The sequence below is a fragment of the Lissotriton helveticus genome, chromosome 6, assembly GCF_964261635.1.
Source record: "Lissotriton helveticus chromosome 6, aLisHel1.1, whole genome shotgun sequence".
NCBI lineage: Eukaryota > Metazoa > Chordata > Amphibia > Caudata > Salamandridae > Lissotriton > Lissotriton helveticus.
Genome location: NC_136067.1, coordinates 104,519,629 through 104,536,040, shown reverse-complemented (window position 1 = coordinate 104,536,040; position 16,412 = coordinate 104,519,629). Strand labels below are relative to the sequence as shown.

At 44.0% G+C, this 16,412-nt stretch overlaps 1 protein-coding gene across 2 annotated transcripts in view; it reads right to left on the bottom strand.

Moving 5' to 3' along the window:
• Nucleotides 1–16,412, bottom strand: part of ABCC10 (ATP binding cassette subfamily C member 10) — a 255,940-nt gene that overhangs the window by 114,342 nt on the left and 125,186 nt on the right. For both annotated transcript variants that reach the window (XM_078647432.1, XM_078647433.1), the window contains exons 6-7: nucleotides 14,723–14,880; nucleotides 1,477–1,556 (exon numbers count right to left, since the gene is read on the bottom strand). In XM_078647432.1, the coding sequence (XP_078503558.1) occupies nucleotides 1,477–1,556; nucleotides 14,723–14,880 (238 nt within the window). The remainder of the gene's footprint in view (nucleotides 1–1,476; nucleotides 1,557–14,722; nucleotides 14,881–16,412) is intronic.

Below are 16,412 nucleotides of genomic sequence, written 5' to 3'. Positions count from 1 at the left end.
AGGACTACTTTGCTGGCACGGTTCTTTTACCTTTTAAATGTATAGAGGAGTTGGCCTAACGGCTAAGGCGCTCGACCTCGGACCTGGGGATCTGGGTTCGAATCTTGGTAACAACGCCAAACATCCTGTGATTCTGGGCAAACCACTTAATCTCCCCGGGCCTAACAAAAATTAATGTGTGTCCTCATGTAATGTAACTGGTGCTATGTAAAGCGCTCTGATACCTGATTCAGTTTGGGTCAAGTTTGCGCTATATAAAACTCTGCAAAAAATATATATATATGGTGGCCATCTGCATAGCCTATGTCCTTCTGCTGCAACTGCCCTTTCCAACGCTGTATTGGGTGTTGTGATTGGTGCTGTGGTTCCTGAGATTACCCGCCTCAAAGGTTTGGGCTCTCTCTTTATAATATTAGTATGGATATGGATAGCCCTATCCAAAAGGAAGGGTTGGGTCCTTGGAAATAATTGAGTTGTCAGTCAGTCAGTCAGTTCAACTTTATTCGGATACGATAGTACCCATAAAATAATCTAGTTATTTAATGGATTTCAAAAAGCATGGACCTAGACACCAGGCAACAGAGTTCTTTACAAGTAACAAGAGTACTGAGAACAGTTACAAACAAAAGAGCATTGAAGTGGTGAAAAGTGAGTTCAGTCACAGAAGTGTGGCCTGGATAGATTTGTATTATGTCTTTCCTTAAAGGGAGAATGTTGGGAGTTAGCCTTATGTGACCCGGAACAGAGGTTCACAGCATAGTTGTGTTGTCTTGGCTTCTTTGGTGTTAGGGATGTACAGAATGAAGTGATTTCTGTCTCTGGTTTCCCAATTTCTGCCCATGTGGCAAAACTTATGAGGATCCAAGGATGCAGATAAGCGAGTAGAGTACAAAAGGTGTGCACCTGCACAAAGCACTCACAGTAAATATCATGAGACTGGGAACACACAAATAGCTCGTTTCCAACATACAATGGATGGGCGTGGTTCATGCTGTAGTCATGAACCGTAAACAAGCCCTTGTGCTCCGCCACTGAATGGTGATGTGTAATTGATAAAGATGCAAACATTCTTGTTCACAATAAATGAAATCAAGAAGGAAATAGAGAACCTGAGAGAGTCAGAACCTTCACATGAGGGGCTGGGTGTAAAACTGGAGGCTGGGGGGCTATACTCTTCTAGCGGAATACAAAATATCATTCTAGCAGAATTATTATTAGGATGGACCGCCAATTTCCAGATCCCAGTAGAATATTGCTTGCTGCCACAAGAAAGATGTTGGCTGTTCTATTAGTAGCTAGATCCATGGTTTCTGGACTGAATTGTTTCATTTTTCAGTGTTGAGATGTACTCTCCTTCAGAGGAGTTTCCCTTTCCTGCTGCAAATTGTTTTCATGGCCCTAGCTGAGAGGAGAGGACGAGGGACGTGGAAGGCTTTGTTCTTCACAGGGATAAGGATAAGGCACTGATAATGTTACCTGTTCAACTCTCCTGTGATTGCCGCAAGCAGAGAGCTCTTCCCACAGCCGACTTTTCCAACAACCCCAACCAGGGAACCCTGAAGGCAGGAAAAAGCAATAAGTGAGAGGGCATTCAACAAAAGCAAAGAGAATGGTGCAATTGTAGAGAGAGAAACACAGTGCTCTAAGCCCTGCCCAGTGATATGGGCAGGGCTTAGAGCAATGATAAATAGTTGCCTGATTCAAAAGCTTTTCAGTCGATGCCCCATTATGGTAGAATGCCCCCTGATCCCTTCAAGAGATCTGCAGTCTTTAGTGTGGTTTATGATAAGGAAACACACCCATGCCAAGCATCTCTGGTGGATTTGATCTGCTGGAGTCATCAGAATCAGCATCTCTGCAGAGTATAGCAAGCACACACACGGATTGCAGCCGGCAGCCTGCTACTGCACCTGGTCATGATAGGAAGTGAAGTAGCTGCTGAGTCATTGACCATAATACCAACAAGGAAATTGAACCTCTTCTCCCTAGTTTCAGAAGATAAGAACATTTCTAAATGGGACCGTGTAGGGACACCCCACACCGTTGAGCTGCAATGCTACTGCACCAGCTGTGCTACTGATAGGGAAGGAGAGCAGGAAAGGGAGATCAAAGGCCCTGAAAAGGAGCAAGTAGCTAATTTGCAAGTACAGTGACGGGCCAGATGGATGTGCCTGGCTTCACGCCTAAGAAACAAGAATGTAATGGGGAGCAGTTCCTGCACATTAAAAGGGACAGATATGTGAGGGAATAATTTGGAACATGAGTCACTGCCACAGTCTCACATAAAACACACATTTCAGCTTCCCATGTACACTGTGCCACTGGAACCGAGAAATACTCGGTGGATGAGTCCTAAAATGGGCAAAACCGCTCCTGGATTGCTTGTGTTCCGGTTCAGGAAGGACCTGGCCTGGCAGTTCGAGCTGGACTGGTCCTACTGGAAAAGGGTCGAGATTAATTTGCATTTGGATGGGTCCAACTTAGGTGGCATGATGGGTAAAAGAATGATGGAATGGGATGCAGACCGAGTAATCACTAGTGGCTGAGATGAATTCAAGCATCCCACCCATCACTAGTGACTGAGATTAATTCAAGCATCCCACCCATCACTAGTGGCTGAGATGAGATGAATTCAAACATCCCACCCATCACTAGTGGCTGAGATGAGATGAATTCAAGCATTCCACCCATCACTAGTGGCTGAGATGAATTCAAGCATCCCACCCATCACTAATGGCTGAGATGAGATTGAATTCAAGCATCCCACCCATCACTAGTGGCTGAGATGAGATAAATTCAAGCATCCCAGCCATCACTAGTGGCTGAGATGAGATGGATTCAAGCATCCCACCCATCAGTAGTGGCTGAGATGAGATGGATTCAAGCATCCCACCCATCACTAGTGACAGATTAATTCAAGCATTCCACCCATCACTAGTTGCTGAGATGAGATGAATTCAAGCATCCCACCCATCACTAATGGCTGAGATGAGATGAATTCAAGCATCCAACCCATCACTAGTGGCTGAGATGAGATGAATTCAAGCATCCCAGCCATCACTAGTGGCTGAGATGAGATGGATTCAAGCATCCCAGCCATCACTAATGGCTGAGATGAATTCAAGCATCCCAGCCATCACTAGTGGCTGAGATGAGATGGATTCAAGCATCCCACCCATCAGTAGTGGCTGAGATGAGATGGATTCAAGCATCCCACCCATCAGTAGTGGCTGAGATGAGATGGATTCAAGCATTCCCCCCATCACTAGTGGCTGAGATGAATTCAAGCATTCCACCCATCACTAGTGGCTGAGATTAATTCAAGCATCCCACCTATCACTAGTGTCTGAGATGAGATGAATTCAAGCATCCCACCCATCCCTAATGGCTGGGATGAATTCAAGCATCCTATCCATCACTAATGGCTGAGATTAATTCAAGCATCCCACCCATCAGTAGTGGCTGAGATGAGATGGATTCAAGCATCCCACCCATCACTAATGGCTGAGATGAATTCAAGCATCCTATCCATCACTAATGGCTGAGATGAATTCAAGCATCCCACCCATCAGTAGTGGCTGAGATGAGATGGATTCAAGCATCCCACCCATCACTAGTGGCTGAGATGAATTCAAGCATCCCACCCATCACTAGTGGCTGAGATGAATTCAAGCATCCCACCCATCACTAATGGCTGAGATGAGATGAATTCAAGCATCCCACCCATCACTAGTGGCTGAGATGGGATGAATTCAAGCATCCCAGCCATCACTAATCGCTGAGATGAGATGGATTCAAGCATCCCACCCATCACTAATGGCTGAGATGAATTCAAGCATCCCAGCCATCACTAGTGGCTGAGATGAGATGGATTCAAGCATCCCACCCATCAGTAGTGGCTGAGATGAGATGGATTCAAGCATCCCACCCATCACTAGTGGCTGAGATGAATTCAAGCATCCCACCCATCACTAATGGCTGAGATGAATTCAAGCATCCCACCCATCAGTAGTGGCTGAGATTAGATGGATTCAAGCATCCCATCCATCACTAGTGGCTGAGATGAGATAGATTCAAGCATTCCACCCATCACTAATGGCTGAGATGAATTCAAGCATCCCACCTATCACTAGTGGCTGAGATGAGATGAATTCAAGCATCCCACCCATCAGTAGTGGCTGAGATGAGATGGATTTAAGCATCCCACCCATCACTAGTGGCTGAGATGAATTCAAGCATTCCACCCATCACTAGTGGCTGAGATGAATTCAAGCATCTCACCCATCACTAGTGGCTGAGATTAATTCAAGCATCTCACCCATCACTAGTGGCTGAGATGAATTCAAGCATCTCACCCATCACTAGTGGCTGAGATTAATTCAAGCTTCTCACCCATCACTAGTGGCTGAGATTAATTCAAGCATTCCACCCATCACTAGTGGCTGAGATGAATTCAAGCATCTCACCCATCACTAGTGGCTGAGATTAATTCAAGCTTCTCACCCATCACTAGTGGCTGAGATTAATTCAAGCATCTCACCCATCACTAGTGGATGAGACGAATTCAAGCATCTCACCCATCACTAGTGGCTGAGATGAATTCAAGTATCCCACCCATCACCAGTGGCTGAGATGAATTCAAGCTTCCCACCCATCACTAGTGGCTGAGATTAATTCAAGCATCCCACCCATCACTAGTGGCTGAGATTAATTCAAGCATCCCACCCATCACTAGTGGCTGAGATTAATTCAAGCATCCCACCCATCACTAGTGGCTGAGATTAATTCAAGCATCCCACCCATCAATAGTGGCTGTGAATAATTCAAGCATTCCACCCATCACTTTTTGTATGCTTCAGTGCTTCATCCAGCTGGCCTGGGCTAGTCCTTCCAGTCAGCTGGGCGCTGGCTCTTCTATATGGCTCAGGTCATTCCTCTTGACAGCTGCATGTCAGTGGTCCAGCATCAAGACAACTCTGGGATTTAGGCCCAGACCAGAAGCAGAGAATGACAACTAAGCCAGGATTCCACTCCTGGATCTACAAAGTCTGCTGGTGCACCCGATCTCCTCCGTGACTAGTCGAATATTTGAAACCAGTATTTTCCAGGGAAACTAATATGTATTCTGCTCTGGTGACCAGGCATGGCCAATCAGAGAGGTTACACCTTTTGAACATCTAGAGGATCCTCCAATTCTGAGGAACATTCTTCAAGAATGTAGAGTTTCTGCCCTGCGGCCCCACCCAATTCCAGTTAAGGCTGATGTCAGGGTATCAAGGACTTAACGGGGGTTATGCCTTGGTCCTCCCCCCTCCCCCCCAGACTGAAGGAACTCCCACTGTGTATACTATGCTGCCAAACACTGTATGATATGAACCTGGTCCCCTTAAAAATGCCTTCGCCTTTGGGCAGGAGTTATGGCCATCGGGTGAGTCGAGGACAAGCAGGAAGTAAAAACCGATGAGGGAGGAAAAGGTCAGCGTCTTCAAACTCCTAGAAGCAGGAGCCTGGATGCTTCAAGAGGAGGTCATAAAGACCATCATCGAGTAGTAGGAGCGGCAAGAGGCTGCAGATCCAGTACCGAGACCGGTCATGTCTTCCTCGTCGACGCGGACATGCCAAAGGAGTCTGTCGAAGTAAGAAGTCCCTCCGCTGAAGAGTAGAGATGCAGTGGTTAATTTGTAAAATAAAAAGTGCTGGGGCTCTCCTCAGAAGGGAGCGCTAACAGGGGAAATGTGCTGGTGCAAATTGCCTCCTGACTAGAGCCCCGGCACTTATTATTCTGGAGAGGACTTGACCTAATGGCTAGAGCTGCTGATTTCAGAGCTGGGGAACCAGGTTTGAGTCTCTGTGTGGCTCAACATCCTGTGATTCTGGGAAAATCACGTGCCTCACAACTGAGTGTGTCCTTAATTGGTGCTATAAGCACCAGTGCTGAGGATTAGGTGCCAGTGCTGAGCACCGGAAAGCACCGGCTCAAATTAAGCACTAGAGAGACGCCACCGGTTGGGCACACATGAAGCCACACTCCTGGAGGAGTGTGGCTCTCCCAGATTCATAAATGCATTAGAGCGTGGAGAGAGCGTGCCAATCTAGAAGGCAAACCCCCATATAGGGGTTCTCGCTGTAACTGGGCGGAGGGCATCCTAGCCGCCAACTCTGTTTGATAAAAGATTTTGCACTTAAGTGTATTCCCCCGAAGAGCGTGTCATGTCGATATCACATGCATTGAGCTTCTTTTTGTTTGTTTTGAGCACTGTTTAATGTGATTCTGGGCTTAAGGTTTTGTCAGAGCCAATTCCTCACTACAACCCAAGTGGTGCATGGTTCAGGTTGGTTACTTGCCTGCCCTTTACGTTTATTGTACCGAGGGAAACTGGCGGACGTTGGACCCGGCAAACAACTGGAGACATACAAAGTGCCCTAATGAGAACCTGGAATCTTCTGTCATTCGCTCCTATATATGACTATTTTCTTGAGCAATAAAGCAGAGTATGAAAAGAACTATAACGTGTCTGACGTTTATTCTGATGCCAGAGGAGCCCCAAAGCTCACAGCTGACTAGGGTGGATAAGCAATAACTCTCTATGGAATTTTGATCCGTGGTCAAAAAATATGGGCCCCTAAAGTTTGATGGCTTGAGCCAGAAAGGTAGTAAATGTCCTCCAGCTCAGAGCTGTAGTAAGTCCAGCACCACACAGGGCTACACACTGGTACTGCAAACACCCTCCCATAGAAAATAATGGAGGCAGGAACTTAAACCATAATTCCATAGGAAATAATGTTAAAATAAATAAATGTATTTCAACGTTTTATTAATAAATATAAATTTAATTCTAAAAATTATATATATATATATATATATAAAAAATAAATATTATTTTAGGACAACATATTTTAATAACTTGTTTTTGAAAACTTTATTGTATTTTAAAGCGAATTATATCGGTTTAATCTTTATTCGTCTATCAGAAGATAGTCATAAAAGTACAATCATATTAAGAAGAAACGTTTTGATATATAAGTACAATCAATTGGTAAAATCATCTCTTTTCTTATATTAAAACCATAACATCCAAATTCATATTAATACATCACCAGTGAATCAAACCCTTAAAAATTACACATAAAAAATCTTATACTTATATTCTGAAGTCCCATAGAATCGTGTCATTTCCTTTCTGCTAGATACTCATAGTTTTTCTCATATTTATTGCTTTCAGGATAAACAGGGCAACTCTCTAACAAGTCAAGGGATCACCCAATGTCACCAAAAATGTCATCGCTACTTTATGTGACCTGATATTATGGGTGGGAAAGAGAGGCTTCAAATAAAAACATCTAAGATTCTTATAAAAATTACAGAATAACATAAAATCAACTTTACACATAAACTTCTAAAAGTTTTGATAAATAGCAAATAAACACATATTTTACTTTAAACAAGATGTTTTTAAATAAAAAACTTAAAAAAATATTTTATATATTTACATTATTTACTTATTTGAAATTAAGTGCATTAGGTTTTTTATTTTGTTCTACTTTAATATTTAACATACATATCTGCCCCAGTGGTGGAAAAACATCAAGTCTACACTTTGTAGTAAAATTTACACACAAAAATGGTGAATAGCCAAAAGTAGTACATTTAATACAAAGTGTAATAATAGATTTACACATGTTGGTTTGTTCACATGTAATTTTGCCTTTGTGAATAGGCCCCTATATGTCTGCCACACTGACTCACTGGGAGTAAAAAGACAACAGTACACTAAAGGTCTTCCAGATGCAGTTAAGAATGCTTGAAGATCCCCATAACCTTGGGTAGAACGTTGGTTTCAAGGCCCCATACCGTAAAATAATTGTAGCTGACAAGGAGGTAACCCCATCTGCTCTTGGTTATACCATTTTAACTGCACTATTTTACTTGTAAATGTATCCTTATTCAACAGTGTACCATGATTTTGAGCTCTGTCAGGCCTTTATTCGTTACAGTCCACCCTCCTGCCATAATTTCTGATTCCTTTCCACCTTTGTTTTCTGTTATTTCTGCTCCTCTATCCCATTACCACTCGTGCTTTCTACCATCCTACTCGCCATTCAGGTACCGTATTGTTCAGTGTCCCCCAGTATGGCACCTGACATTTTTTTCATCCATTAGGGAATTAAGGGATCCTCCCAAACAGGCTGATCCCTTGCTCTCTAATCACAAATGTAATCTTGTAACAGATTTCTTCAACAGGAAAAATCTCTAAAATCCCCTCCAGTTTAGCCAATCATCACGTTGTGTTCTCCCCATCCTCTGCCTTCCTTAACCCCTTCCATGCTGGTGACGAACCCCAGCCGTCACGCTCCACGGTGCTCGTGTGCTGATGACGGCTGGGGTTCATCACGGATCCGCCCTGTTCGTGCGGCTGCCGGACACGGGGGGAATCGCGGCCGCACGGAAGGGGTTAGCAACACAAAATGTTTATCCCAGTTCTGCTCTCTGGCTCAGAGGACGTTGTTTCCTTGTTTCCTTGGTTCATAGTAAACCATCGGGCTCATCTGTGGCTATTCTTTCCCCCAGGATTCATAGGGATCTTCTGTGTTAGCGGAGCAACCCCACCTGGAGTTAATCTCAATGCTTCAGTCTCCTCTGGCTGTACCCGAAAGATTCTGAAGTTTGCCCGTGTGACTCATCTTTTAATGAAGCCCTTAATTGGACCCTGATAACTTGGCAAACTATAGCCCCAGCATCCTACTTCCTTGCTAATTGGTTAAACTTTTAGAAAGTGTGGTTTCTCTTCCGCTGAATCATAATATGGAGGCTAATCAGCTTTTACATCCATTGCAAGTGGGTTTTTGTTCTGTCTTTAGTATGATTATATATATATATATATATATATATATATATAGCCTTTCCTGTGCATATTAATAAACTTTTGAACTCTTCTGATGAGTGCCGACATTGTTCTTCATTTAAGCTACCTTGATCCTACTGGATTACTGGATGTCTCAGTAGCATCTGCTACTGTTAACCACCAAATCTTGCTTGCTAGACTTGGGTGTTCAGGATATGGTGCTGCCTTGGTTTTCTGACAGCTTAGCAGACGGAACCCATCAACTGTCTCTTCCCACTTTTGCCTCCATGGTCAGAACAGTCACCTGAAGAGTTCCTCAAAGCTCTAAGTTGGCTCCTCGCCCCTCTTTCACATCCAATCCAATCATTCGGCTTTGCACTTTTTATTTGAGCAGATGGCACACAAATTATTTTGAAACTCTCCAGTGATGTCGCTAGCACGGTTTCCATCTTACATGAGTGCTTTTCCAATGTCAGTCTCCCTTCTATGATTTGCCTTGTGGCTTCCCTCTCTGTGTTCAAAGCATTCTCCTGTTACCTATGTGAAAACTCTAATTGCAGAAATTGACTCACCATTGTCCATGACTGACCAAATCAACACAGTGGTCAGTTTCTGTTTTCTTCCAGCTCTACGCATTAAAATGCATTTCTCATAAAGGGCAACTTTTAAAAGCTTTCATTTCAGTAAAGCTGGATTGTTACAAGTGAGTGTATCTAGGGTATACCTTGTGTTTGTGTCGTCAGTTTCAGTTGGTAAATGTAAATGTAAATGTATTTGAGCTTGTAAAGCGCACTGCTACCCGTCCATAGGTTTCCTGGCGCTGTATAACTCTGGGGAACCCGTCCTGGCTTTCCCTGTGGGATGGTCCCTGCTGGGAGTCCCCAAGGTGGAGCCAGGCATCCCCGGAATTGATGGGGCCATTGTGGAGATTAGGCAAGCTAATGCCCAGAGTTGCCGAGTGGAACCCCTGATTAGAATAAGCACCGAAGCGAGAATTATCGAGTCCGCTGACCCAGGTCCACAACCCTGCCGCGTCGGGAATTGAACCCTGGTCCCGGGCCGACTTCTGCTCTCGGGTCTGCTGCCTCTAACCAGTGAGCCACACTACTCCACAATAAATATGGTATAAAATGTAGCTGCTAGGTTAGATTAAGGTACATTAATTAAGAAACCATGGGCCGGATTCACAAAAGTAATCTGAGACAAAATCCTAACTTTACGACTTTCGGCATTCACAAAGGCCATTTAGGAGTAGTAAAGTTAGGATTTTGTCTCAGTTAAACTTAAGTTTTGGTCTTAAGTTAAACTAAAGTTAGGATTTTGTGGCAGATTACTTTTGTGAATCGGGCCCCATGTCTCTGCTGCTCTGGCCACCTTGCACTGGTTACCGTTTCAATTCACCTTTCAGTCCAGGTTTCTGTTGCACTTTCATGATGCATTATGGTCCTTGTAGTTCTCTCTGTCTTCAGCCCCATTCCTAGACCACGCCCTAGTAGTGTTTCCCTGTTTACTAGCTTGGTTCCTGGATCCTATAGGCATTCTGACACTTTTAGTTTAGTTTAGTTTAGTTTAAAGGAGTTTGTAGAGCGCATGGTAACACCTCCCGGCATGTCCCCGCGCTATAGAAAAAAGACAGCAGCAGCAGAAAAGGATAGAGAGAGCCATTTCACACAGCAAAGAGGCAAGTTTTCAGCTTCTTCCTAAATACTAATTCATTACTTTCCAACCTAATCTCTATCTGCATTCTGGACTTTTCCTTTCTTGGCTCCTATCCACATTCCTATCCAGGTATTCCCATTCCCTGGCTGGGGTCTCCTGAGTTCCCTGGTATTCCTTTTGCAAGTCCCAGTTTAGTCTTCTGTTCACTGGAGGTTCCTGGATTCTTTGCACCTGGTTTATTCGTTGCACCTGGCTCTCTCCCTACCCCTGTGCTCCTCCTGTGAGCCTCCATCTATTTGAGCCCTGTGAGTGCACAGTGCAGCGGCCTGCAACCGGCTTGGTTGTTGAGTCCCCTCATGCTCTGTCGCGTCATTGCTCTTGTGATACCTGGTTTGCCTTTTGATATAGTTTCTAGCTCTTGTGTTCCTGCCTCCTTATTTCTCGGATTGTCTTTGTTCCTAGTCTTGTCGGTACTGTTCCTGATCTATCCTGTTACATGTAAACTCATTGCCTTATGATCTGTGTTTTCCAGCCCTGAACCTGACATTTATCCCCGCCACCTTATTTGATCCCAGTTTCTGTGTTTGTGTTCGCCTTGCCTTGAGTCCTTGTATTCCAGTACTGAATCGGACCTGTACCCCAGCTCTACTCCTGATGTGGATTCCAATCTTGTTTTTCCCTGAGCCCAGTTTCTGTTCTGATGCCACTTCTTCTGTTTCCTGGTGTCCTGTCTTGTGGTTATACTGTAATGTTGGTCGTCATTGCTTCTAAGGGTGCCAGTTAAACTCCAAGGCTTGTGCTTTTGGCATAGAGAACCACCCACCGCTCCTTCTCGACAGGAGCTGGTGGGTGTCTCCCCGAACTCTGTGAGTTTAATCTGCTCTTTGCTTTCGTATAAGATCTTGTCACCTCATGTAGAGATCACTATCCAGGGAGCAAACAAACTATCATGTATGATAGATTGTCTGTCGTGTCCCTTGTTCCCATTTGTTGTAGAACGTGTGCTATCTTGTAGTTTCCCTTTACTGTCCTTCAGTTTCCTGATCAAAGCCTGTCCCTGCCTTGAACGATTCTCAGCCTCTGTACTCACTTCCTTCCCAGCCTGCAAGTACTTCCTTTTATATGCATTACCTCTGCACTGGAAATCTGTTTTACCTACAGAGGTCGCACCCCGTATATTCCAGTCTCGTCCTGAACTCACCCAGCTCGACCTTATCACAGAGACAGACAAGCAAACTAAAAAGATAACAGTGACAGATGAATTGTGACAGACAGACTGAGATTGAAAGGATTGTTCTTTGGGTCCTGGGTAATCAGTGGTTGCTGGGCAGTGTCTATAATTATTGCTGACATTTGCCACTGGTGTCTCAGGGTCACACATACTTAGTTGCACTACAACAAGACAGTCAAGTTCTTTTCTGTGAGCACCTGACTCTCCAGGGGCATGAGATGAGCAGCCAGGGAGTCAGGGCTTCCTGTAGGTGATGGGAAAAACACTCAATAACTGTGATGTTCCGTCAGAGATACCACTTGTTAAATAAACAGACCTTTATTTAGATATAGGTAATAGATGGAATTATAGATTAAGGGCCTGTTTTAGAGTATGGCGGTCCATAGGTCCGCCATACCCATGGTGGCGGTCAAACTGCAGCACCGCCCACAGCATTACGACTGCGGCTGTCGGACTGCCACAAGACCGTCGGCACCGCCGGGATCAAGGATCCCACTAGGCTGGCAGTATTTTAGCAGCAATAATGTGCCAGCGGTGCCGCAACCGACACTGTCCAGCGTATTCAGAGTTGCCATTTCACCGCCCTTCTCGTTGCGGTGAACCCGCCATGAAAAGAATGGCAGAATGGCAACAAAGCGGGCCCTAACATGGCCCCTGCCAGATTTGGGCCTGGGGTTGTATGCGGGGTGGGGTGCACATGTAGTGCCCCTGGACTTACACCCACCCTTCCTGCTTGGTGTGGCCTATATGACACACCATGCAGGATGGTGCAGTCAGTGCTCTGAGAGCAGAGGTCTGCATGTCAGGCTCTTCAATGAGCCTGACAGACCGCCGCCACCGGACACTGATTTAACTGCTAATCTGGCGGGCAGCAGCACTACGGCTTTGGCGGTCCAACAGAGGATGGTGCATTGCACCATCCTCTGTAGGGCTGCTAAAGTAGAAATGAGTACCTAAGATATACAGGTGGCAGCACCTTTTGGGGACACCTTACAACCCAAAAACTATTTTGAAGCCTTTTTGCTGCAGATGCTAGATTTGTATAACATGTTACTTCACTGGCAAAAGTAAACCTTCACATCAGATTTCCTTTAGCTTACTACAATATTTGTTTTCTCTAGTCAGTCTGTGGGAAGAGGTGTCAGAGAGAGTTCCACGAAGTAGGGAATTTACCATGATATATCTGCCTTTATCTTACCCCACATGTGCAAAGTGGGAAATCTCAATGGGGCCTATTCACAAACTACATTTTTAGTATGTGTAATAGTATTATAGTAGTAGTGCTAATAACATACTACACCTGCAGAGGTCTACGCCTCCATCTCTCCTATCTGTATGTGTGGGGTTCTCTGCTCCAACTCTGGCGATCTCTGCACACGTAAGCACACAGTTTAGTAGTAAACGCGGGAAGGTCACAGGGGAGTGGCTGGAAAATGGTGAATACTTACTACGAAAGGTGTGGGGCTAAGGGGGGAATACGAAGGGGTTCAGAAAGGGTTAAGGAGGAATTTAGGGAGGGACATGCACCCACCCACAAAAGAGTAAGCTCACTGCTATTCAAAAACTACCATTACTTAGTTACTACAGCCAAAAACAACCCAAAACAGTTATAAATTCACTCCAGATACGACCTAGAGTAAGCCCGGTACCACACTTAGCCAACCACTGGTACTGGAATACCTTCCATAGAAAATTTCTAAGGTAGTTACTTAAAATAAAACCCCACAGGAACTAATGTTAAAAAAATCAAAATGTTTATACTGTTTAAAAATAGAAATAAATTAGTTTTAATGTTTAATAAAAATCTATAAATGAAACATATGCATCATTTTTAAATGTTTTAATAACCTTTTTAAATTAAAATTTTAATGGAATGTGGATTTATATTAAAAACAATTACATTACTTTTAATTAATGCTATACAACACTGTCTGATACATGATAAAAATATATATTTTTTATTTTAGGTGGGAATTTTGTTTCTTATTTTAGAGTTAAAAAACAATTCTATTCTAATTTCATATAATCAAAATACTTAAATGTTTAATTGAAAATGAAGTTATTAATGCTGTGACATTTTATTATATTACGCTACATTTAAAATGTATAAATTTAATATTAATAGTTAATATAAAAATATCTTTCCTATATTTTTTTAAAGTTTAATAAAGTTTTAAACTTTCCCCTCCACTTTACCAAATCTCTGCCCTGATTACGGAGATCTGGGAGGGGGACGTTAAAAACTGCTGTAAAGTCACAACAGGCAGTAACTTTAGGGTCATATTTGATGTTCTTCCTGATTCAATCCCCTATTTCATGGGGTGGGAAGAAATAAGTCTACACTTTTGAGTAACTTTACACGCATAAATGGTGAAAAGCCAAACGTAGTAAATTTACTCAAAAGTGTAGGAGTAATTTTACACTTAAAGATATTAGTCACTTGTAAGTATACTTTTGTGAATAGGCCCAAGTGTGTCTGATCATGTGCTGCAGATTTTCCCACAAAACAGATCCAAAACAGTAAGCAGCAAACTTAATTCTCTTAAAAACATTAACAAGCATTAGCTGGAGAACTGAAGTCGCGTGTCAAGTTACACTGGCTGTCGGGTGCCAGTTGTCAGGGATTTGATGCACTGAGATTGTTCACTGGGAGGTGGGAGAGCCCACTTGGGGTCTCTACTTGTCACAGATCTCTGGGGACATTAAACTTCAGGTGCCCACGTCATGGAAAAGGCTGGTCGTGGTCTAGAATTTTAGCGGTGAGGACACCAAGGGTATGGGACGCCCACTGGGCACACACACCTGAGAAGTCAGGTCTGGGAACTAGAATTTGGGTTAGTAGACAACCACAACTTTAAAAGAAGAGATCTGCAGAACAGTACCTGCTAGTAAAACTGATCAAACTCTACTGGAATCAATCCGCCCAACATTACACATCTTCAAACACTGAAGAGTGAAGAGTAAAACCCTGGGTGCCACTGTGTCTCACCTTTTTCACTGTCAGGTGCTGGATGACCGCTTCCAGGGCCCCCCTGCGCCCCTGCTCCTCATTGGACTCACGGAAACTATCACTGGCCAGGCCCGGAGGCACCCATGAAAAGGTGGCATCATGAAGCTCAAGCACTGAGCCCGGATCCGAGGGAGCACCTGAGAAAGGAAAAAAGAACACCCAAAATAATACTACAACAATGTATTACAACACCTCGAGCCATTTAAATAGTTCAGATTCATCTAGAGCTAGCTTTGATGTATACGTTTGTGTTTCTTGTGTAGCACCTGGATGTCCATTCATGGCACTTAAAATTTGTGTCGGCAAAAGGATTTGTCAGTGACCATATTATCGCACTCCTCAAGAGCACACTGTCTGCAGGGAGACAACAATGAGGAACAAATATGGTACATGTATGGTGCACATTGTTAAAAGAATGCCACACCTCCATGGCAGGCAATTTTTTGGATTCAAGCGAGTCTCAGTGACCTTGTCCAGAACTCAGGTCTGGAAGCAATTTTGTGATCGCCCATCTATATATTGCCCCAATTCACCAACCCAGTGTGCATATGCTTGAGTGTTCAACAGAGTGCTAGGTGGTAACTCCACCTGTTTGAGGATGAGGGAAGACCTCACTAGGCTCTGGGATCTAGGTGCGGATGTATGTTGTTACAACTCATGTTGTAACAACGCATGCCTTTACCACGCAAGTCTTACAACGCAAGTCGTTACAACGACTTGCGTTGGAGGGCGTGGATTTAGGAATCTTATAATTTTATATTACAACACCAGTCGCCGTAATAGTAGGGAAGGTGTTGGAATATAAAATGGCAAGATTCCTTATCCCACAGCGCCATCCAGCGCTTGTCGTAGTAACGACTTGCGTTGTAATAGCTACGGGGTAAAGGCACTGCGGTGTAAAAACCGCGTCGTAAACGATGTTCCCCTCTAGGTGCTGATGGAAGGAAATTGACTCTTGCACCAAAAAACAGCAGTGGGACCCTAGTCAGTAACCCGGAGAGAGCATTTATACTGAGCTTTTACCCATTCCATGCACTTTCCAAGAGGTGTTCCTGGAAGGGCATTTACTCCCCATTATGTGATGGTGGAGGGGTCACTCTTCAGATTATATACAGTGCTCAGAACGAGGGAGATGTTACTTCTTGTGGACAAGATGCTTCTTGAAGAGGACAGTCTTTACTTCCTATCTGAGGTGGAGGAACAATGGTGCAAGACATTGTTTGTAACAATGTTGGTTTAGGGTCCAGAGGATTAACAAAAGTCTTGTTGCCTGTTCTTCTCCTTCTTGTACCGCTTAGTGTCAAACCCAGGGATATTAAGGTATATCTGCTGCTCTGGACACCTCAGATCTTTTTTTCTGCCACCTTTGGAGGAGTGCGGGATGCTACCGCCTTGAAGAGGACATGACACATTTCGAAGATGACTGGGGCCAGGCCACTGGAGTGTTAATGTTTAGTAGTGATCTAGTCATAACAACTCAGCCCTTTCTTCTTTATTGGCTTTGGAAAAAGTGATATGTCCTGTTCACGTGTATGTGGGTGGACGCTTCAAGAAGCAGTGTAAAGAAATCTCCTGTGCTGCCCTTTGCCCCTCAGAAGGCTTTCAAATTATGCTCTGTGTCGCCACAGGATGCATTAACAGGCTGCTTTTTGCCCTTTCTATAGCATTA